Source organism: Microcebus murinus, chromosome 21 (assembly GCF_040939455.1).
Source record: "Microcebus murinus isolate Inina chromosome 21, M.murinus_Inina_mat1.0, whole genome shotgun sequence".
NCBI classification, from domain to species: Eukaryota; Metazoa; Chordata; class Mammalia; order Primates; family Cheirogaleidae; genus Microcebus; species Microcebus murinus.
In genome coordinates this window covers 16,504,677-16,528,528 of record NC_134124.1, presented here as the reverse complement: position 1 = coordinate 16,528,528, position 23,852 = coordinate 16,504,677, and the positions used below count along the sequence as shown (strand labels likewise).

Sequence of the window (23,852 nt, the reverse complement as noted above, 5' to 3'; positions counted from 1 at the left end):
GCAACCGGTCTTGGGGAGTAGGGGCCACTCATGAATGGCCCCAGGAGGGAGTAGGGCTGGGGCTCCGAATCCCTACCTTTCAAGTGGGGAAACTGAGGCCCAGAAGGACAAGCGAGCTGGCAGCCAAGCTGGGTGAGGACTCAGGTCTGCTGGCTCCCCACCCAGTGCTCCTGGGGCTGCACTTGGCTGCCATGTCAACGTTTCGGGGTGTTCTAGGCCAGAGAGGGTAGTGGGTCCCCTGTGGGCTGGCAGCCAGCCACACCCCGGACACCAGAAAGCCAGGCAGCCAGAAAGCAATTTCGCAGCATGAATCTTGCTTTTCACAGCCCATTAGCACGTTCCCACATTCCCAGCCACTCTGGGCTGCTGTGGCTGTGCCCTGTCCTCCTGTTTCCCAGGTGCTGGGCGGGGTGCTGCCTGCTCACACTCCTGCCTGCCTGCCAGCCGGGGGCAGCCCACTCAGCCTGGGGAAGCAGCCCCTTCCCCTCCTCCCGTGGCCCCTCACACCCCCTCCCTGGCTTGCCTCCTCTCTGAGCTTGGCAAACAAGGTCCATTTTGTTTCTGATGATGCCAGCTGTTCTCATCCCTTTGTGAATAGCGATGTCTATACGAGGCGTTATTTCTTGAGCATTTACTATACCCCGGGGACTGCCAAATGCATCGCCTACCTTATTATCTCATTGAATCCTTGAAACAACTGCACAGGGTGGGTACAATCATTATTGTCCGCATTTTAGGGAGGAGGAAACAGGCTTACTGAGGTGAAGGGACTTGCTAGTAAGTAGCTGAACCGCAGTGTGAACTCCAGTTGTTTGGATTCAAGGGTGCCTGCTCCAATTTTCATAGAATCACACTGTCCAACATGGTTCTCACTAGCCACATATAGCTATTTAAATGAAATAAATGTTAAAATTCAGTTCTCAGCCCCACTGACCACATTTCAAGTGCTCCGTAGCCGTGTGTGGCTAGTGGCTGCCACACTGGATAACTCAGGCTATTTCCATCATCGCAGAAAGTTCTACCAGACAGCGCTGTCAGCAAACGTCAAAGCCGGAAAGGCCTCTGTGTTATTTTAGCCTCAGCCCTACCCCAGCCTCCGTGTTGCAGATGAAGAAATTCCAATTCCTGCCCAAGACCTCCCAACAAGGCCGAGACCCCGAGATTCGGTTCCTCTGGTGTCTGCCTCCCTGCCCACATTCTGTGACCCTCTCCCATGCATACATACGTCATACCCGTGGTGACACCTGTGTGCCTTGTCACGACTATGGCCTCACAGCATCACATGCTCAAGGGCCAGACCGGGTTGCTGATATACTCCTGTGGCCAGACACCCACCCCTTGCATCTAGGAACACTGCCCCAGCCCTAGGAACCCCGGAACGCTCCCCTGCACCCCTTTGCACCCCAAAACACTGCCCCCACCTCTCCCACTGTGCACCGGGAGCACTCTCCCAGGCAGTCCCAGGATGGCCCACTGGCATTCCCTCCCTACCCCCTGCCCGCACATGGGGCCCTCACACCCAGGGCTCATCCCTTCCTCTTGGGACCCCAGGCCACACCCTCCCACCCCTGCCCTCCCTTCCTTGGCCTCCCAGCCTCTCCCACCCTGTCCGGTTCCCACCCACCCCCCTGCTGGCCTGCTGCCCAGCTCGGGGACATGGGACGAGTGGGCTGGTGGGCTATGGCCATTTGTTCTTGAGGGACAAGAATACAGAAGCATGCCTTTTTTAACCTAAAGATTTTAAAAAGGAGGTTAGGGCTGCCAATTCGCTGGCCTCACTCTCATTTTTGCTAGGACTCGTCTCTGATCTCCACTGCCGTGGCAGGCAGGGGTGAGCCTTTGTACACATGCGTGGAGACCTGAGACCGAGTAGGTGGAAAGAGGGGGTCCCTGGCCCTTCCACCCCGCTTCTGTCCTCACCATGTCCCGTGTGCTTGGCCCTGTGCCGAGTGCTCTGCACCAGTTACCTAATCTCCCCAACACACCCAGGAGGTAGATGCTATTCTTGCCCTCTGATGCGGAGAAACAGAGAGGAGACGTGCCAAGTTCAATGTCACACAGGCAGGGGTGAACTGGCATGGGGCCACAGGTCTTTGTGACCCCAGAGCCCCTGCTCTTGAGAACCACTCTCCTGCCTGGGGTGGGGTCAGAAGAAAAAGTGCGGGTGACCTGGATTCTCTTCACGGCTTCTCCAGGCACACGTCCGCTGGCGTGCGGCCCCAGCTTCCCGACCTGGGCGGCGGAGGATCATAATTCCCACTGCGCGGGCTGCTGCTCGGGTCGGGAAGGAGCTCGGCGGGGAATGTGCATGGATGGGAATGGAGGATGCCTTCTGGGCGCGTGAGGGGCTGCTGCCCTCTGGATCGGTAATCCGAACTGGTTTTGAGAAACTCCTCCTTTTGAGCACCTGGTAAAAGCGATGATGCATCCTTGCCCCAGAAAAAACAATGCGCGTACCTACGCTCAGGCGCACAGGATGTCCTCCGGGGGGTTCCGGGCCCTGCGCTGCCCCATCCTTGGCCTGGACCCCTGGTTAGGAGCCTCTGATTTTACACGAAAGATTAATGCTGCTCTGAGGAGGACGTTCGGCAAGCGTGGCTTTTCTTGTTTTATGGCTGTGGCTCTGAGGGCCTCAGTTCCTTGGGCCAGAGCCCAGGTTCACGGGCCTGTTGAGCCTCCCTGCAGGTGTGGGCCCCATCCGTGCTGATTTCCAGGGGAGGCGGGATATGTAGCAGGACTTCCCCAGAAGGTAGGAGGGCAGTGCCCAGCTGGCTGGGAAGGAACCCCCCCTCCCCCCCGGAGGGAGAGTTAAAATGGAATTAGGTTCCCTAGGCCCACACCCAGCACTCCGGATGTAGTAGGGCTGGGTGGGGCCTTCCAGTCTGTATTTTCGAAAGATTCCCCAGGGGACTCTGCAGCAGCCGGCTTCAGAACCACTGATCTAAGGTCTTTACCTAGATGGAATTTTGTTTCCCTAATGGAGAAATTTTATATCACTTCTTCGCCTCCTGTGTCCCTCCATCCCTTCATTGATCTCTGCATGCCTTCATCCACCCGTCCACCCTGCACATAGTACTTGAGCCCTAGCTCCGGACAAGCGCGCTAGATGCTGGCGAGCAAGGCAAGCCCCAGCCGCGGCACCCGGGGCTCACAGCCTTCCCCCTCCCCGTCCTCCTCTCCCGGGGTGCCTGGAGCCCTTCCCGGATGTGGCCGCTGGACGTGTTTTCTCCCAGAGCGCTTTAGAGAATCCTGACACCAGCTGGGCATGGATCTAAAGGTCTTCCCGTCCACCCCCCTGCCTGAGAGTGGCCGTCCCCTGTCTTCCTCAGATGCCTGCTCCTGCTCCTGGCACCCCTAACTCATTGCAGTGCCTCTCACTTTTGCTTAAATCTACGTCCTGTTCCTGCAGATAACACTTCCAGAGGCCCTGCTGGTACCGGACATTGGGTACCTGGGCACTGGGGGCATAGGGAAGGAAGTAAGAGTCCTGGCACCAGGAACCCACCGTCCGGGTGGGAGTGACAAACAGGTAGGCCAGCAGCCACCAACCTGGGCTACACGTGGAGGGGGAGGATTGTGATATCGTGCTGTAATAAGAAATATATATTTGGTCTTCGTCTCTGGGTTTTGGCACAGAGCTCCTAAAACCCTTGCAATTTCCCAAGTGATAGGGATGCTAATAGCATCTTTTGGTCTAGTATTTGGTCTTTTAACTCAGTTCCTGACACCAAGCTCCTAACTCCCCTGGAGTATATTTTGTCCTAATGAGGCAACTTTTGTGGTCTGCCGTGTGGATGCTGGTCACCAGAAAGACAGAACCGCCATCAAAAGCTTGACACTTTCAGCCCATCCTCCATCCTCCGGGAGAGGTGAGGGGTTGGGGGTTGAGTTAATAGTCGCTCATGCCTACCTGATGAAGCCTCCCTAAAGATCCCTAAAGTTCAGGACCCAGGCAGCTTCCGGGTTGGTGAACGTATGCACGTGCCAGGTGGGTGCGCACCCCAACTCCACGGGGACAAAAGTCTCTGTGCTCAGGACCCTCCCAGACCTTGCCCTACGCACCTATTCACCTGGCTGCTCAACTGTACCCTTTATCACAGCCTTTATTGTACAAAAACTGGTAAATGTGTTTTCCTGAGTTCTGTGAGCCACCATAGAAAATTATTGAACCTGGGGGGGCGCATTGTGGGAACCCTTAATTGCTAGACAAGTGGGGCAGAACTGTGGGTAACCTGGGGACCCACCACTTGGGATTGGCACCTGAGGTAGGGGGACAGACTTGTGGAACTTAGCGCTCAGTCTGTGGGGTCTGCACTCACTCTAGGGAGTGTCGTGATTGCATTGCAAGACACTCAATTGGTGTTCAGAGCACAGAGAACTGGCTGGTATGGAAAATACCTCCTCAGATTTGGTGATCAGAAGCGTTGTGGGAATAATGAAAGAAAAGTGCGTTTTTCCTATGCAGGGGTCCCCTGGGAGCACAGAGGAGGGGACTCAGCGGGGGCGGTGTCTCAGGGAAGGTGACTGGAAGCTTGCCCCTTTCTTCCCATGAGAGACAGGCAGGCGGCACACCTAGGGCAGATCCGTTGCTGAGTGGGGACCCCCCCATCTGCCCATGAGTTCCGGCCCTCTCTAGCTTTCCTACAAGGTCATATTTCCTGTCTCTCATCCTCCTCATCCTTCTTTGCAGTTTCCCAGGCGGGAAGCCAGTGATGCCGTGCTCGGGAGAGCGGGCATCTGTGCCAGCCTGCAGGCCCCTCGGTGCCTGCCAGCGTCCTCCCCTGCCCGTCAGCCTTACCTGTGTGGCTTGGACCTTCCCACAAGCTTAGGGCAGGGGATCAAAGTTTGGAGGATGTGACAGGTGTGGCCATGTCAAGAACCTGGGCATGGCTCAGTGTGCCTGGGGGCGGGAGGCTCACTTGGCGTGGAAGTCAATTACCCCGGAGTGCTGAGGTCTGGATGTGGCTCTGCCCGGAACTTGCCGTGTGACCTTGAGCACTGTACCCTGAGCAGTACGGAGCTTCGGACTTGAGGAAGTAGAATCTGCCTTTTTACAAGCTCCCCGGAGGATTGGTGTGGACGTTTAAGTTTGGGATCCTGTCCAGGAGACGTTTCTCTTGCCATTAGTGTGTGGCTAGGATGGCAATGGTGGTGACTGCGGTCACTCTCAGACCCCTAGGAGCCTCCTCTGTGATCCCCAAGGGGTTGGACTCCATGGCCTTCGTAGCAAAGAGTCCAAATGGCACTTAGACTCTGGATCTAGCCCCCAGACTGGTTCTGTTTGGACCGTTACCATGCTCAGATTCTTTTGGAATAACATGCCAGTATTTAAAAATTGGGAAATTTCTCATCAATATCTAGACTTCCAGTTTTCCCTGAAAAATAAAATGATGTGGGAAATGAACCACGTTCCACGTGGCAACTATCAGTTTCTCCCTGTGAGCTTAGAAACGTTCAGCCCTTGCCCCAAGTTCTCTTCTCATCACGAACACTTTGAGGATAAAATCTCAAGAGCCTCTTAAAATCTGAAAAGATGCTCAGCCTCATTTTTAATATGACAATTACCAATTAAATTGACACTGTGTTGCCATTTTCCACCTGCCTCACTAGCAAATATAAAAATGTTTGGTAACGTACGGCGTTGACAAGGGCAAAGGAAACCAGTCCTCTTACATACTTGTGGGAAAGTTAAGTTGGCACAATCTCTGAGAGAGACAATCTCTCATTATCTGTCAGAGTTGCCAGACAACACCTACCCCTTGATCAACAACACCAGTTCTAGAAGTTTATCCCATAGACAGTGCACTCATGGGAAGTATAATTCTAATGCTCGAGTATGAGGTTAGTCATTGTGGTGGTGCTTCTACTAATTATAGATTGGAACTACCCAATTGCCCCCCAGTGGGGACTGGCTAGGTGAAGGATAGGACAGCCACACAACCACATGCTACATAACAAGGAGCTCTTCATCTAAGGACATGGAAGGGCAGCTCCATGGCATATTATTTACTGCGTAAGAGCGGGTGCAGAACAGCACGCAAGGTCCAGTACTGTTTGTGCAGAAAGAGACTCAAGGACCCAGTGGTCATCTCCAGGAAGGGGACTTTGAAGGTTGGGGTACAGGGACAGGAGGGAGCCATTTGTATCTTTTGAACTTTGAACAATGTCAGTGTGTTACCTACTCAGAGAATAAAAAACAAAAAACTTTCAGAGACCTAGATTCTGTGGTTCCAACACCACATGACTCTGTTTTATGACTCGGTGAGCCCAACTTTGATGACTCAGGAAGGCGCATCGCCCATGAAGCCAGCTGCTGATAATCCTTTTCTGGGTCCATCTTCCGGGTCTCTTTGGCCCCACTCTGTCCCCTAGCTGGGCCGCAGCAGCCCCTGTGAGCTTGAGCGGCTCTGGTGGGGGCTTCCAGCGGGGCGCAGCTGCCAAACTCCAACATCTCCTAGCCATTCGGCCCCGGGCCTCTCTCACTTTCTCCGCCTTCTCTGTCCTCCAGGGGCGCCTTCTCGGTGGTGCGCAGGTGTGTGAAGGTGCTGGCCGGCCAGGAGTACGCTGCCAAGATCATCAACACCAAGAAGCTCTCAGCCAGAGGTAGGTGCCTGCCTTCTGCCCTGCCCACCCTCGGGGGCGCTCCTTGCCTTCAGCCCTCCCTCTGCTGCTTGACCTAGAGTCAGGACCCGGGCCTGTGCCCTGGGTAATGCTGATGGCAGGGCTGTGCTTCCTGAGGGTGTGATGAGCTCACACTCCCCTTTTTCTCTCCCAGGGAATCAAGGCTGGAGGCCACAGCCTTTCCCAGACAGGCCGAGCTCTCTGCCCCCATAGGTGAAGGCTCAGGTGCCAGATGGGGCCTCCTTTCCCTGCTCTCCTGTCACCCCTTTCACCTCTGCCCTCCAGACCTCTGCTCTTGCCATCTGCTCCGCCCGACTGACCCAGCCTGGCTCCTCGCTCTGATGGCCGTTTGTCAGCCTTCAGGCCTTGGCTCGAAGTCACATCCTTTGAGAGGCTTCCCTGACCCCATAAATCTGAGGGGCCTCCCCATTGTCTGTCTGTCATTACTGTTTCTTTCCCTCGTGGCGTTCCCTGGCCTAGACTCATCCTGTCTACCGGCTAGTTCCTTGTTTAACATCCGTCTCCCCTTGGACCCTAAGCTCCCAGAGCACGGGCGGCTCTGGGCCCAGCACCTAGGACAGCGCCGGGCGCTCGGTGCCCAGGGAGCGTCCGGCGAACTCCAGGTGTGGCCGCTTCACCCACACCAGGCGCTCTCTGGCCCCTAAATAGTAGGTCTGGGGTGTGACCTAGGTTTTGGAAAAGATACCCAGGAAGTTCTAATTGGCACACAAGTTTGGGAACCACTACCCTAGGATCTTGGACCAGCGGCACCCGCATCACGGGAGCTTGTTAGAAATGCAGCCTGAGCCCCGCCACAGACTGCAAGGCTCTGAATCTGCATTTTAATGAGATGCTTGCATGATTTATATGGACATTAAGGCTTCGGAAGCCCTCCCGGCAGATGTGCTTCTTGCCAACAGCGTGTGTTTAGGACAGTCACGGTGGTGGCCACGGTCAAGGTGGTGGAGAGGGTTATTATCCCCACCCCAAGTGAAACAGGGCACAAGCTTCCCTGGGCACTGCCTGGTGGCGGCAGTGAGTCTGCTGGGTGAGGTGGTGCAGTGTGAGCCGTGTAGCCCCTGGCTGCCATGAGGGATGTTGTGTGAGGGGCCGGCAGAGTGCCCAGGTGTTTGACAGGTCACAGCTGTGTCTGGGCCAGGGCCCAGCGGGTGTGGGCTCACAGAGGTCCTGCGCAGCGGCTGGTACACGATCACGCTGTGCCCCGCAGGCCTCCCTGCAGGCCTGTGTTGGACTGCGTGTTGTTGCCTTTCATCTCTGCTTGTATTGCTGGGAGCTCAGCACTTTCTTCTAGTTACCAACCTCCCCCCGTGTCTTGCAGGGAAAAGAGGCAGGGCAGAGGGGCAGAGGGGGCGGCTGGGGGTTAAGGTAGGGGTCTCTGAAGGCCCAGGGCCCTCGGAGGGAAGCACACTGTCAGTGTGAAAAGGCCAGACTCATGCCAGGTCCAGAGCTAGGGCAGGGGGCCTGGTCGGGCAGGAAGGGGGCCTGGATCCGTCTTGTTCTTGCCGTGTGACTAGTGGAGATCTGGTAATCTCTTGGAGCTTTGTTGTCTCTAGTGATTAAGCAAGTTGTCCCAATCCCTGAGCTACAGCTGGACAGCACTAGGGTCATGACTTGGGGGTGATGGGTTGAGGTTGCCCCAAGGGGAGGGAGGGTCAGAACCGAGGTCCTCCCTGGATGCTGGGATCTCAGGCTAGTTCACCACACTAGGGAAGTGCAGCGGCCATTGCTCCTCTTTTGGGAGGTGACCAAGCAACCCTGGGACAGTGTAGACCTTGGGACATGCCAGGCTGTAGCCACCCAAGCCCCTCTCTTTGGCGATTTGTTGAGCCTTTGACTTCCTGGAAGGAAGTTGGCCCAGGCCTAGGTGAGTGTGGAGGGTTGGGGTGGGGAGATTATCAGGGAACCTTCCGGAAAAGTCTGCCAACTGCCAGCTGCTTTTCTCCCTAGCGGGAGAGGAGGAGCAGAGCTTCTTTTAGCAGGATTCTTTGTTTGCCACTCATGGTGCCTTGGGGGCGGGGGGAGGGGGGTTAATGCTGAATATTTGGCAACACACTTAAACCGTCTCCTGCTGGCATCCTTGGGTGACTTCCCGGCAGCTCCCAGCAGGGGCTGTGCCCCCCGGGGGCCTCTGTCCACCCCTCCCAGGGAGTGGTGGCTTCCCTTTGCCCATCCTGTGCAGCCTCTTCTAGCGAGTCGTTCCCAAACCCAGGAGATATTTTTATCTATAGTTTTAAACCTGTCTTTTAAAAAAAGCTCATAGTATAAACAGTTCAAAGAAACTATAAAGAAATGAAACAAAAAGTTATAAAAGTTTGTCTGTCCTAATCCCTGCCAAATCCCCTCTAGAGCTTTTTGAAAAAAATGCAACTGCCTGGGTTCCAGCCCCGAGGGTCGGATCCAGTAGGTGAGGCCCCAGCACCGCACTCGTAGAATCCTGTCGCCAGTGGCATTAGCTAACAGGGGCTCAGGCTCGCCCCGCCAGGGCGCACGCAGGGTTAACATGTTAGGGCACTCGGGGGGCACGCAGCTGGTACAGCCAGCCAGAGGCAATGGCCTGGGGACTGTGACCTCTGCAAGCCCCACTGTCCACTCAGGCCTGGCACTCTTGGTGCCGGGATTATTTCTCTGACCTCTCAGGATCTAGAGCCCTGCTGATGCCCTGTGCGGGGAGGGGGCACTTCCTGTTCCCAGACTTGAGGTCTCTTTTCTCCCCTGGCTCCTGTGCCCGCCTGCCTGCTGCAGCCCACCCCTGCGGAGGCAGAGCCCTGCAGTGGGCTTGATTGCACCTATTCCTGGGCCCTGAGCTGTCCTGCGGGGACTGTCTGGCCCCAGAGACCTTGCCCACCCTTGCTCAGCAGGCAAGGGTGAGTGTCCACCCACCCTTGCCTGCTGAGCTCTGGGCAGGGCTGTGCCCCTGACCCCAACACCCTGGAGGTGACCCAGCCATCCAGCGGGGAGAAGATGTCATCGTGGGCATTAGGATAACCCTCCCAGGTGCCCAGACAAGAGGCTGGAGGCTTCTGTCTTCCCTCAGACCTTTCAACGTGTGCAACTCTGCTGAGCTGGATGGATTGATTCAGCAATTAATTAATTATTAGGATGGGAAGCAACAGAGTCTAGTCATTATGCACATAGATTGAAATCCCAGCTCTGCTACCTGTTCACTCAGGGGCCCGGGACAAGCTGCTTAGCAGCTCTACGCCGGGCCCTGGGGACATGGCAGTGACCAGCAGACAAGATCTTGCTCTCGTTGTGCCTGTTTTCTAGGGAGTGACACTGAAAAGAACAGGAAACATGAAAATCAGGTGGGTAGTTTTAGGTGTTGACAAGTATGATAAAGAAAATAAGACGGTGTAAGGGGGAAGCGGTGAGGCAGGAGGGACTGGCTTAGAAAAGGCAGCCAGGAGAGCTCCCCGAGGAGGTGACGTGCAGGGACTGGCCTGATGAGGAGGAGGCAGCTGTGGGAAGACCCGGGGAAGGGCCTTCTGGCAGAGGGCACAGCAAGTGCAAAGGCCCTGAGGTGTGCGGGAGCTCCTCGTGCCCGAGGCCAGAGAAGAGGCCAGTGTGGCTGGAGCTTCGTGGCGGAGATGAGGCAGGACCCAGCAGGGGCTTGCTGGCTGTGTTGAGGAGTCTGGGTGGCATCATAAGTACTTTGGGAAGCTGTTGGAGAGTTAGAAGCCAGGGAGTGATAAGATTCAATTTACATCCTAAAATCACCTCCGCAGCTGCATGGACAATTGGGGGAGTGTGGGGTGTATAGTCCCGGAGTTGGGGCCTCGGAGCCCTGAGTTCTAATGAGGCTCGGCCAACCCGACTAGTGATTTTGATGGAGGGCCTGCTCTTTTATCATCGTGCCTCAGTTTCCCCACCTACATAACAGAGCAAGGCTGCAGACAGAGATCAAAAGAAACATGGTCCCTATATTACACGAGGTTCTCTGTGTATGAGAAAATGGAAACATTGCAAACAGAGTTACAGAAATTATTGTACACTGTATATGTTTACATTCAACAGATTAATACTTTTCACAGTGAAAGTTACAACACAGGGTAATCGTGCTAGGTACAAGATGATGAAAAGATTTATAAAAACAGTTCCTAGTGTTTTCAGCAGCGAGGCCTGGTAACCAGACACAAGCTTAAAGTGCCATCAACGTCCTCTTTTTTCAGTCCTGTCGGTGTATTCTGTTCCTGGGTAACTTCACAGCGAGGAAACAGCCAAATTCCGGATTTGGGCCCCTGGGCCCTGGAAAGTGTAGCCTAGGCCAGGAGGCCGCTCCCTGTCTGGCAGGGCTGACCTTGATCTGCCTGGCTTCTGGTTCTTCGGGGCTGGGATGGTGTGGGATGGGGTGTGTGGGGGGGCAGCCTTTCCTGCCGAGGGCCCAGCCAGGCCAGTCCCCCTCCTCTGCCCATGAGCCCTCATCCCCTGCCCTGGAGGACAAGGGGGGAGGGGAATCAAAGGACTGCTCCCCACCCTGCCCCACCTGCCCTTCCCTGGCTTGTAGCCGGTCTTCACCTGGGAAGTTGAGCCTATGGAAACAGAACTGGACTTCGCTTTTAGAAAAACCACCTTTCAGGATTGATCCTGGCTTCTGCAGCCCTTAGAGGCCAGCCAGTGATTGCACCAGTGGAGGGGCAGGGGAGAGTGGAACTGGGTGCTTGGAGGCAAGGGCTGGGACTTTCTCTGTCCTCATCACCCTCCAGGGGCCACTTGGAGACCAGGCTCCTAGTCCTGGCTGTCCACATGGCTTCCCACCCATGGGCCTTGATGTCCCCATTCAGGAAGTGGGCGCAGGTGGAGGTGGAGGTTATGAGTCGGGGCGTGGAGAGCAGTACAGCACAGGCTGTAACGCCCTGCTCTGGAGGGAGTCCGACCACCTGGGTGCAAAGCGTGGCTCCACCACTCACCATGGGAGTGACTTTAGGCAGGTACCCAACCTCTCTGAACCTCTGTTTCCTCCTCTGTAAAGCCAGAAAAATGACATCTCCCGTAAATGTTCGTGGTGAGGGCTTAAAGGCATATAAAGCACTCTGCACGGCGCCTGGCACAAAGTAAATATTATGCACGTGTTAGTGGCTTCCTTTTTTACTGTTTTTGGGTTTTGTTTTTTTAAATTAAAGCATCAACTACCAAATTGTGCGGAAAGCACCAAAAGGGAATTGGGAAATGCATTTTCACCCCCAACTCTGCCCTCCTCCCCAGGCCTCAGTTCGCTCAGGCTGCAGTTTCCTCATCTATAAAATGGGGACAGTGATGCCACAGCCCAGGGGTGTTGGGGCTATTGAGTGGGGTCATGGGTCTGGCTGTTTCCCAGCAGCCTGGGGGGCAGAGGTCACAGGGGGCAGATCCCGAGCAAGGCCTCTCTCCCAGGCATGTGGGGGCCCCTGGGTGATACGGGTGGAAGTCTAGGAAGGCAGAGTGAGGGCGCTGGGTCAGCCCTGGGGCTGCCGCACACGAATCTCCCCTGTAGATTCTCTGGGGCTCTCTGCATTCTTGGTCCCAGAGTCCTCTAAAAGGAAAGTGGCTCCTGGGAATTGATTCTGGTCTTCTGGAGAGAGTAGCCACTCCTTCAGATAGGTGCATTCATTCAGTCCTTTGTTCCTTCATTCAGTGATTTCTTGAGCATCTCCTAAGTGCTAGGCATTCAGGCAGCTGCCAGGGGTACAACAGAGACCAAGTCCCTGCCCTCAAGGATCTAGATGTCCATGACACAGCATGGAGCGTGCTGTCTGGGGGCCCTGAGAGCACAGAAGAGGGGGCCCTGCCCACCTGGCAGTCAGGGCAGGCCGCCAGGGGCCGGGGACATCAAAGGACAGGCAGGAGTGAATGACAGGTGGGAGGAAGAGGGACTATTTCAGGCTAAGGGAACTGCATGTGTGATTGTTTTTCTCCCAGAATGAGCAGGCCCGGGGTGTGCTTGTGGAAGGAAGTTCCGCCACCAGGCTGGCTGGAGAGCAGGGCCCGAGGGCAGGCCTGGAATGGGGAGCAGGAGCCAGACCTGGGGGAGCTCTGGGCTGGCTGGAGCTCCGGCCTTTACAGGAAGGGCTTTGGAGATGCCCCTCCTTTGAGAGCCCTGCAAACAGAGGCCCCAGAGAGGGGCAGGGATGGACCTTAGCCACTGAAACGCAGGCCTCCCCCTCTTTCCACTGTGCCCCTGCCTTCCTGGAGAGCTCAGAGTCCCTGGCCAAGAGGGGAGCTTCTCTGCCCAGGAGGCAGAGCTAACCAGCGGCAGAGAGGAGGGTGGGACGAGGGTGGAGGCTCCTCCCTCACCTGGAACTCACCTGAGCGTCTGTGTTTCAGACCATCAGAAGCTGGAGCGTGAAGCCCGCATCTGCCGCCTGCTGAAGCACCCCAACATCGGTGAGCCCCGGGGACACGTGGGGGTGCAGGCCGGCCCTGCTCCTGCCCATCCTGGCCCGTGGGTGTCTGGGGGTGGGGTGGAGAGCAGCTGCTCTCTTCTCAGGGGTGGAGGCAGTGGAGATGGGAAAGGGGGCGTCTTTAATGGTTTCCACATTCCTCAGAGCCAGCTTGTTTCGGGGGAAGGTGAAGAAAGGGCCCTTCCTCCCATCCCACACTGCCGGCAGCCTCCTTCGGAAAAGCTGTTTCAGGAAAACTCCTAAAGCTCTGGGAGAGATGAAAATAGGCCGGCCGGGGCGGGGCTGGGGGGAGGGGGAAGCCTGGCCTTGGCCGGGGCGGCCCACTCCCCAAACCCACCGCCATGCGCAGTCCGCCTGTGCCCACCTCCCCAGCCCGCTGAGGCCAGCTCCGACTCGGGCCTGCCCCAGGGCGGAAGGAGCGCAGGCTGCACAGAGAGGCTGGGCCCGAGCTGGGCTGGGACAGAGCCAGGGTGGCAGCACCCATGGGGACAGGTCCTCAAACAGCACCTCACTGACCTCCCCTCCCACCCCCAGTGCAACCGGGGGGCTGATCCCTGCCTGTCGGGGTCCAGAGTCATGACGGGAGGAAGTGTGGCTTTGAGATCTAGTTCTGTCGGGGAACGGCCGTGTGAGGTTGGGCAGGAGCATTACCCTCTCTGCGTCACTTTCCCCATCTTCACAAAGAGAGGGCTCTCTTTCTTCAAGCACTTGGGCATCTGGGAAAAGGTAGGCTCTGACTCAGTGGTCTGAGGCTCTGCAGTCCTGGCATGTTCTGAAGCCGTGCCAAGGCTGGAGGGGGAGGCCTAGGTGGTCTCTAAGGACTGCTGCCACTCCGTCAGCCGCCACGCCTTCTCCCCGGGGAGGGAAACCTCTCTCCATGCCCAGGGCCCCAAGGGTTAACGCTCCTGCCGAAGCGTCTCCATCTGCTATTTATACCCCAAAGGCACCTCCCCTTCCCTGCACAGACAGCGAGGCTCCAGGGCCTGGGAGAAGAGGCAGCGAGGAGGCTGGCAGGGAGGAACCCTGGTTGAACCCTGGTCCCTGACCTGCTAATGTCCTTTTTGTGTGGCCTTGGGCCGTCTCTGCCGACCCAGGGCCTCCAACTCCCCAAGCGTGTGATGGGGGGGTTTGTGAGTGATCTCCGACTGTAAAATTCCATGGCTCTTAAAGACCGTCAGCTCCAGAGGAAGGAGGCGGGCAGTGTGTGTGTGTGTGCGCGCGCGTGTGTGTGTGCGTGTGTGTGCGTGCGTGTGTGTGCGTGTGCCGCACAGTCACAGCTGGCTCAGGTCAACACTGCCTCCTCCTGTTTGTGCCTCCCTCTCCCCCTCATTCCCAGCTGTGATGGGGAGCAGCAAGTTATGGGTTCCCGAGCGGACAGACTATAGCTCAAATCCCGGGTTTGCTGCTTAATTGCTGTGTGCCCCTGGACATGTTGCTTAACCACTCTGAAGCTTAGCTTTATCTGGAAAGTGGAAGCGATACCCACCTCATGGGACTGTGATGGTAAAATAGAGCGTAGCATAATGACAGTCCCGAGGCAAGTGCTTTATCATCATTAAGCTGCCCCCATTTTCCCCAATCTACACCTTCCTGTAGAACAACCTTAACTGAAGATGTCCTCGTGCCTGAAACTCCATAAGATTGTTGCTTGTCTGAGTGATCAGGATTTTGGGACATCACTGAAACACTATATATACCATGGTGGTTAAGAGAATGGGTTTTGCAGTCAAGACACACCAGGTTTCAATCCTAGCTCTGCTGTTCACTAGGTGTTGGATCTTAGGCAGGCTCTGAACCTCTCTGAACTTCAGTATCCTCCTCTGTGAAGTGGGGATAATCACAGTACACACCTTCTTGGACTTTTGGGAGGGTTCAAGGTGATAGTGCAAATAAAGCACCTAATACAAAGCCTGGCATGTGATAAAAGCTCACAAATGGTAGCTATCATCTTCGTCACCATCATCATCACCTTCCTTCATTCATTCGCCGTTGTCAAGTGCCTGGTGGACCCACCACACGTCAAGGCGTCTGCTAGGCACGGAGATGCGGGGGAGAAATGAGGATGGGGCGTGGGGGTGGGGTGGGCTGGTTGACACACAGTGAGCAGGACAGCAGAGATGGGCATCCAGCACAGGGGCACTCTCAAAAGATCTTTGAGCTATTGCCTGGGCTGGAAGGGTGCTTGAGGGGTGCACCTTCCTGGTCCTCCAAGCATCTCATGTCAAAGTAGGTTGTAATCTTTCCAAAGAAGTGCAAAGAGAGGTATAAGTGTGAGTGTCGAACCTAAGAGGTGAGTGTATTCCTAGAGAAACCGCACTGAGTCCTATTCAGCTTGCTTGGTGCATCCAGACAAGATTACTGGTCGCTGCCTACGCAAGGCCACCGCCCAGCCCCAAGCGGCTCAGGGCAGGGAGGTCCCTGGCTCAGCATGGGTCAGTCCGGCTGTGCCGTGCACAAAGCATTAACCTCCCGGATCCTGCCTGGGGGAAGACAATGCCCTGCTCTCTGGGGTATTATGCCATCACCACCCTCGGATGGGGCAGACCCCACTAGGTCACCCCAGGGTGCAGGGGACTTGGGCTGTGCTAGGGACAACCTGAGAGTTTAGTAGGTGATTTGGGGCGGAGAAGGGAAGTGTGGTTGGTCAATGATGAAGACGACAATATGGTCATTTATTGAGCTTTTCCTGGTGCCAGGCACTGTGCTAGGTGCTTTACAAGAAGTGTCACAATAATTACCCACCCCAGTCCAATAGTATTAGTGGCGCTGTTAGGAATGGGGGCTCAGAGAGGTTAAGTCATTTGCCCGTAGTAACACAGCTAATAAGAGGTGGATCTGGGAGGTGGACCCAGCAAGTCTGACCCCAGGGCCCGAGTTCTCATCGTATTTAGCCTCCCAAGTGGACACCACAGTGTGGTGTCAGGGGCACCCGCAGATAAGGGAACAAGTGCTATTTTTCAGCCTCCAAGACAGAAATCGTGACTGTCAGAAATACCACAGGAGTGTCAGAAATTCATGAATCCGGCTACATAAATGAAAACTAGGTTACAGATTTGTTTGTTCTGTGACAATATTTTAAAAAAGTCAAAAGTGACAGCATAATTCAATGGGCACAGACATGCCAGTCACCCCGCCAGGAGGCAGGACTGTTACCAGAGCCCAGGGCCCTTGAATCCTGCCTTCCGCCTTGGGCTGAGTCGCTCCTCAGGGCAGCCGCCACGCACGGGAGGGGAGGCTGCGTGAACTAAGCTGACACCAGTACTGTGGCACAGGTGGGGCACTGCCTAAGTGGGGGCGCAAGTCCAGCCCGTGTGCCCCTCACCTGGCTGCTCAGAGGAGCAGCCTTTTATGATGAGCACAAAGGCACCCTCCGAGTGAGAGTCAGCTCTGGAGAACACCTCCGTCCATTTTGGACCTTTCCCTGAGCCCTGAGGACCTTCTCCAAAGGGGCTGGGGTCTCTGGTCAGAGGGAGGATCTGGGACTCCCGTCTTCTTGGGGCTCCTTTCAAAGGCTGTTGAGCTGGCTCTGAAAACCCTTCCTGAGATGAGTCTGGCTGCAGCGTGGCTTCCCAGAGCTCCTCGATGCGGGAAGGGGAGGGCACAGACCGCAGCCCGCCCGCCAGAGTGGACAGGAAGGGATCCACTCTCCAGGAGGCCACTTGGGGGGAGACGCAGAGAGCAAAGGGTCTTCATCAAAACTTTACCTGGATACACTGATGATGCAAGTTTATTGTAGATAAATGAGAAGACAAATACTTTTTTAAACGTATCTCCTACGACCTCACCACCTAGGGCAGTGGTCCTCAACCTTTCTGACATCGGAGACAGTTTTCATGGAAGACAGTTTGCCCATGGACAAGGTGGAGCTCGGGTGGTAATGTCAGCAATGGGGAGCGGCTGTAAATAGAGATGAAGCTTCCCTCTCACAGCAACTCAGCTCCTGCTGTGCACCCCTTCCCCCTTCCCGTTCCTAACTTTCATGGAAGACAAATTTTCCATGGCTGGGGCAGGGCAGGGTGGTGGAGCTCTGCAGCCCAGTCCCTAACAGGACACGGACCAGCACCATTGGGGACTGAAGACCTACAGCTACCATTTTATGATATACACTTCTACATGATATATGCGCACCTTTTCAAGTACGGTGCAGCTACACACAGCATCTCAGGCCAGGTGTCCCAGGAGCACAGCCTGAGAGAGGGAGGCAGGGGTGCCATTAGCAGCCGACACTCCCAGCAGCTGGGGAACAGAGGCATTAACTTACCAAAGGGATCTGGGCAGGACACAGATGTATTGCCAGATTTTACACACAAAGAATACAGTTAAACACACATATACATTTTACAAATTAAGCCTGCATTTATTCTGAAATGCAGTAAAAAGTTAAAATAAATTAATGCACAGAGGAATGGGTAGAAATGTAGTAAAGCAAGTACAGGAAAACATTCATGATAGAATCAAGATTCTAGGTGGTGGGTGTATGGGTCCTCCCTTAACTGTATGTCTGAAACTTTTTATAATAAAATGTTGAGGCCGGGCTTGGTAGCTCACGCCTGTAATCCTAGCACTCTGGGAGGCTGAGGTAGGTGGATCGTTTGAGCTCAGGAGTTCCAAGACCAGCCTGAGCAAGAGCGAGACCCCGTTTCTACTAAAAATAGAAATTAATTGGCCAACTAAAAATATATAAAAAATTAGCCGGGCATGGTGGCGCATGCCTGTAGTCCCAGCTACTTACTTGGGAGGCTGAGGCAGGAGGATTGCTTGAGCCCAGGAGTTTGAGGTTGCTGTGAGCTAGGCATGGCTCTCTAGCCAGGGCAATAGGGTGAGACTCTGTCTCAAAAAAAAAAAAAAAGAAAGAAAGAAAAAATTACCAGTCAACTAAAAATAGAAACAAAAAATTAGCTGGGCATGGTGGCTCACGCCTATAGTCCCAGTTACTTGGGAGGCTGAGGCAGGAGGATCACTTGAGCCCAGGAGCTTGAGGTTGCTGTGAGCTAGGCTGAAGCCATGGCACTCTAGCCTGGGCAACAAAGTGAGACTCTATCTCAAAAAAATAAAAAATAAAATAAAATGTTGATAAGAAATTAAAGTAGTAGTACATTATATGTGTTCTTAAGATTTTACTTTAAAATATATTTAAAACATCTTTCGCTTATTCTTTATAAATGTGTCATCATTTTAAAATGTTTTAAACTTTTATTTAAGTCTGTGCCTCTTCATCCTCCATCTCTAGTCCCCTTTCCCCTGTCCTATGAGGCCCTCAATCTGGGCATGTGATGCCCACCTTTTGGTCCACTCTGCAAATTTTCTGTGCAAATATGAGAGCCATGAGCAACTCAGGGACTCACTACAAATCAGTCAGAAATACATGCACATGGCAAAAATTCAGATGGCGGTAGGCGTCACCATGAAAAGTGAGTCTTCACCCATGACCCAGCTCCCTCACTTCCCCTCTCACTCTGTTGCCCAGGCTAGAGTGCCATGGTGTCAGCCTAGCTCACAGCAACCTCAAACTCCTGGGCTCAAGCAATCCTTCTGCCTCAGCCTCCCGAGTAGCTGGGACTATACACATGCGCCACCACGCCCGGCTAATATATATATATATATATAAAATATATATATATTTTTTTATTTTTTTGAGTTGTCCAGATAATTTCTTTCTATTTTTTTAGTAGAGACAGGGTCTCGCTCTTGCTCAGGCTGGTCTCGAACTCCTGAGCTCAAACAATCCACCCACCTCGGCCTCCCAGAGTGCTAGGATTATAGATGTGAGCCACCGTGCCCGGCCAGGCTTCTCTGTGTTCTTGCAGAGAGACTTATGCCATATATAAACTTAGATACATCCTTTTAAAGAACTACTACACATACTGTTTTGCACTTGGCTTTTTCGCCAAACAACATAATTTGGATACATAACTGCTGCATTATTTTAACAGCTGTGTCATTTTCCATTGTGCGGATGGATCATAATTCACTGAGCCAGCACCCCACCCGTGGGCATTTTGAGGTTGGGGTGCAGGGAAGGATGTGAGCCCGTCCTGTGAGAACTTGCCCCAGGATGGCAGGGTGCGGCCCCCAGAGTCAGCCCCAGGCCTCGGGCCCTTCCTTGCAAAAGCCCAGGGGCTGACGTTGGACCCTGGGAGCTTTGCCTCCGTTCTTGGTAAATGGGGTGTGAAGAGATGACAGTTTCTCGGCATGCCAGAACTCAGGGACCTTGTCACTCCTGCCTCCAGCCTCCACTCTCTGTTATGTCCTCAGACCTGGGAGCAGAGCAGGGACATTATTAGCTCGGGGCGAGCACTGAGTGAGCACCAACTGTATGCCTCACGGAACTCTCTCAACAAACCTGCAAGTGCAGGAGTTTCGTTCTCATTGTTCAGGCAGAGACAGAGAGGCTCAGAAAGACCTAGCAACTTGCCCGAAATCACACAGCTAGGAAGTGGCAGATTGGAGCCACAGGCTCGTTCTGTGACTCCAGCCTGCCTGGCAACAAAACTGAGGGTTGCAGAGGAGAGGGGACCACACTTGGACCAAAACAGGCATCTTTGTTTAGCTTTGAAGCCCAGGCTTCTTGCAGGAATGCCCGAGGCCTGTGTGTACTTGTGTTGAGCTCTTGCTCACCCGCATTTGTCCGAGTGCCCGGACCTAGTCTGTGCTCACTGCCTGTCTGGGGAACTGGGATGTTGGCTATAGGAGGGGTGGGAGGGCGGGGGCGGTGGGGAGCGGTGTGGCCTGGTGTAACCGACTGCCTCTGCCCTCCCGCAGTCCGACTCCACGACAGCATCTCGGAGGAGGGACACCACTACCTGATCTTTGACCTGTGAGTCTGCCCCTCCCCCCAGGATGTGCCACGGGTGTCAGGGGTGGCCTGAGCAGGGGTGACCTCGCTGGGCCCCTGGGCCTGGAGGGCTCCAGATGCCGTTAGGCTGGGCTGAATTCCTTCTTTTCATCCACAGCTTCCCCAAATGTGGTAGGCCTGCCACCCAAGCAGTGCAAGTTGGTTTTCCTGAAACACCAACAAACATTTTTAGCTTTCATCCTACATTTATTTTTGTTTCTCTTCTATTTGTGGCCAGTGATGCTGGTTTTCCATTTGCAGTGGCAATATAAAGTTTCCTTTTGGAATATGTTTGATTTTTTTAAAGATAGTCGATTGGCAGAAGAGCAGTGATGCATTGATAGGCCCCAGGGTTCCTGGGTGGCAGTGGCAGTCAGCGATGGGGCTGGTCCAGGTGAACAGCCTGGACATGTTGACGATCGGGGAGGCTGTGGGCTTCCTAACGAACCCAGTGATGATGCGTTCTGAGTGTCACACACCTCTGGGGTGCAGCCTGGGCCCAGCAGGGGAGAAGGACAGGGGTGGAGAAGGAGAGGGGAGGGGAGTCAGCCGGAGGATGTGCTGGAAGACGAAGGGGATTGTAACAGGGGCACCCCAGCGACCCTGGGGCCCCTCCTTTTGTGGCTGAGGTCCTGAGGTCTCTAGACCCCATCCTTAGCTTCCTGCCTCTGTGGAAGGGTGATTCTGTGCCTGTCTCCCCAGGGTCACCGGTGGGGAGCTGTTCGAAGACATCGTGGCCCGGGAGTATTACAGCGAGGCGGATGCCAGGTGAGTGCCAGGTGCACCTGGGCATCAGGCACTCTCGCCCTCTGTCAGCTTCCCAGGGGAGGCCTGTGCTCGCACCGCTGTGACCCCTTCCTCTCTTTCTCCCTAGTCACTGTATCCAGCAGATCCTGGAGGCTGTGCTGCACTGCCACCAGATGGGGGTGGTGCACCGGGACCTGAAGGTGAGCAACCCACGCGGGTGCGGCTCACCCCGGGAGGCTGCCCACCCCAGGAGCCTGCCCACCTCTGAGCTTCCCTCCTGCAGAGCCGAGTATTGCCAGAATCCTTGTAATGTCCCCGAGTTAGGCTAGAAGGGGGGTGGGTAGGAATATTTTCCCACCATTCAGATGAGGAAACTGAGCTCAGGAAGGTAGAGCACTTGGGTTTGGGTCCCTGGTCTCCCATCTCCCAGCCCATGTGCTTTGTGCCATGCCAGGCGAGGTGCGGTTGGGCTACCACGACTGGCTACGGTGGGCTAGGGATGAAGGTAGGCCGGGGTCCAGGCCCAAGCAGGCCACTTGCCAGCCGCGCAGTCTAGAGTGTCCTGACCCCCCCGAGCTGCAGCTCCTTTACTATGGTGTTGCCATAGCAACCCCCCAAGGGGTTGGTGAGGATGTCAAATGAGATAGCACAGTGCCTGGTATACAGACACGCTGTTACTTTTGTTCCTGGGTCTCTGGCTGGCTGGGAGAGAAGAAAAACAGGACTCTGGGCCCTTGCAGTCCTCCCTCTTCCCACCTGAAGAAGGAGATGGACAGGACTAAGCGGGTGTGGAGTCTGGACTGGCAGTAGTTGCCCGGCAATTGCCCTGACAGCTTGGTCGTCGTGGATCGCCTCTGCTGGGCCTCAAGGCATCAGCAGCTGGTGCTCATATCATCCCTGTTTTGCAGAGCAGGAAACTAAGGCCTAAAGAATCCAAGGGACTGGCCCACGGACATGCCATTCAATTGTCCTGAGCTAGGATGAGAGCACCCTGGCTTTCTAACCCCAGATCCAGCGACCTTGGGAGTCTGGTGTGAAAAAACCACTCTATCTAGCTCATGCTTCTGTGGCAGCCCCATCTAGGGTGACACTGCCAAGCATCCAATGAACCTTTGCTTTTTGACCTTCGGAGACAATGAGCTCACTTCCCATGGGGTAGCCCCCTACCCATTGGGGAACACTCCTTCCGTCTTGCCTGCCATGGAGCTTTGCCCTGAACCTCAGTTCTGCCGTTCAGAACCACACAGAGATCAAGCCTCTAGCTCAGGACAGCCCTAGAGGGACTGAGGCAGCCTTGTCATAGCTTCTAAGTCTCCTGCAGGCAGTGCGCCACCATTCCCACCCAGGACGTGGTTCCCAGGCTCTCCCCATGCTGGGCACCCCGCATGGGCATGCTCCAGTCTGTCCAGCTGCCTCTTCGGGCACAGCGCTCTGAATGGAACCCCTGCCCACCTCTGACTGTCACGGACAGCCCATGGCTTCTCACCTGAGCTCCAGATGAGCTCCCTGTGGCTCCGTCTAGACACTTAGGCAAGTGTACACTTGAAGAGGGTCTCTGGCCAGACTGCAGGGCGGCTCTCCCTGAGGGCCTGTTCCCGTTATGGCTACAGCCCCTGCACGGGAGGAGGAAGGAGGAGAGGCAGCCCAAATTTAGGCCACTCTGGATACACTAATTAGTGACACATTCATCAAATCAGGGCAGGCGGCTACCGAGACCCAGGACATGTTGGGAACGCAGTCCCCAGAGGACAGAGGAGGCCTTATCAAGCCAGGCAGAGGGAGCTATGCGTGTTTGGGTGCATCCTAGCCTGGGACAGTGAACGGTGACAGGTGGGACTCCCTGGAAGTCTCCCTGGGGATGGGGGTCAGAGGAGGACTGGAAACCAAGACTCTAGAAAGTCCGAGCCCCTCCCCAGGTGGGAAGCATGAATCCCGGGGTTGATCAGGTGCTTGCCGTAGGCCGCTGTGAAGTACTTTACAACAACTGTCTTAATTAATCTATGTACCGCCCCATAAGGTGGGTAGCTTTCTGAGAGGAAACTAAAGCCCAGAAAGTGAAATAATTTGCCAAAACTGCACAACACAGAGGTGGCAGCACTGGGATTAGAAGCCAGGAGTACCTAAGTGCAGAGCCCACACTCTTAGCGTCCCTCTGTCCTGAGCCCCTCGGGTGGAAGAGGGCCAGCAGGAAGTGGAGGAATTTGGGGGCCCTGAGCCAGTGAAAGGCAGCACCTTGATGCCCCAGACGCTAGGCGTAGGGCTGTCCCCAGGGTGGCTGCTGGTCCTCGGTGTAAGCGCCACCATCTTTCAGCCTCGGGTGGTTAAGATCGAGTGGAGTCAGACTTCCCCTCTATGCTGGCTCTGTCACTTGCCAGCTGTGTGATCTTGGTCAAGTCACTTAACATCTCTAAGCCTCAGTTTCCTCATCTTTATTTATTAAAAAAAAAATTTTTTTTTTAATAAACACGAGGTCTCACTGTGTTACCCAGGCTGGTCTTGAACTCCTGGCCTCAAGCAACCTTCTTGCTCAAAGTGCTGGGATGACAGGCATGAGCCTCCGTGCCTGGCCATCATGGTTATACATGCGATGGATACTTACTGAATGCCTGCGATGTGCCCCGCCCCCACCCCAGTCCGAGCTGCTGGTGATACAGTGGTGAACAGGACACTTAAGGGTCTCACATTCCGCAGGGCTGACAGATCAACTGAGCAAGCACATAGACAGATGGGGGGAACGTTGCTAATTACAAAGAGACCTATGAAGGCAACAACAGGAAGCAAGACAGAGGATACCTGGGGCCTCCTCCTTTATACAGTAGTCAAGGAGGGCCTCTTTGAAGGGATGACATAAGAGAGCTGGACAAACAGAAAGGACCAGCCCTGTGGAGTTCATGGAGAAAGCAAATCAGGCAAGGGAACAGGAAGTGCAAAGGCCCTGAGGTAGGAACAAGCGGGACTATGTCAAGGGGCGTCAGAAGGCCGCTATGGGAAATGGGCATCTCACCTACCCCAAAGGGTTGCTGAGATGATACACGAGACAGTGTGTGCAGAACACTTAGCCCAGTGGCTGGCACGTAGTAGGGGCACAATAAACATTGCTGTTTCTTTCTTATTGTGATGGTGGTTGTACCTCCAAGACCCCGGCCCCCACGCTCACCTCAGCCCCAGCTCCAAACCCTGAGGGGAGGGCGTGAGGGGTTACTGGTGGAGGAAGAAGGGTCTTTCTGTTGTAGCGGATGGGGGTCTTGTCA

The 23,852-nt window shown here is 54.9% G+C and overlaps 1 protein-coding gene across 3 annotated transcripts in view; it reads left to right on the top strand.

Annotated features, from left to right (window-relative positions):
- CAMK2A (calcium/calmodulin dependent protein kinase II alpha) overlaps window positions 1-23,852 on the top strand; it is a 62,899-nt gene that overhangs the window by 9,385 nt on the left and 29,662 nt on the right. For all 3 annotated transcript variants that reach the window (XM_012790948.3, XM_012790958.3, XM_075996219.1), the window contains exons 2-6: window positions 6,509-6,603; window positions 12,943-13,002; window positions 19,782-19,836; window positions 20,557-20,622; window positions 20,729-20,801. In XM_012790948.3, coding sequence (XP_012646402.1) covers window positions 6,509-6,603; window positions 12,943-13,002; window positions 19,782-19,836; window positions 20,557-20,622; window positions 20,729-20,801 — 349 coding nt within the window. The remainder of the gene's footprint in view (window positions 1-6,508; window positions 6,604-12,942; window positions 13,003-19,781; window positions 19,837-20,556; window positions 20,623-20,728; window positions 20,802-23,852) is intronic.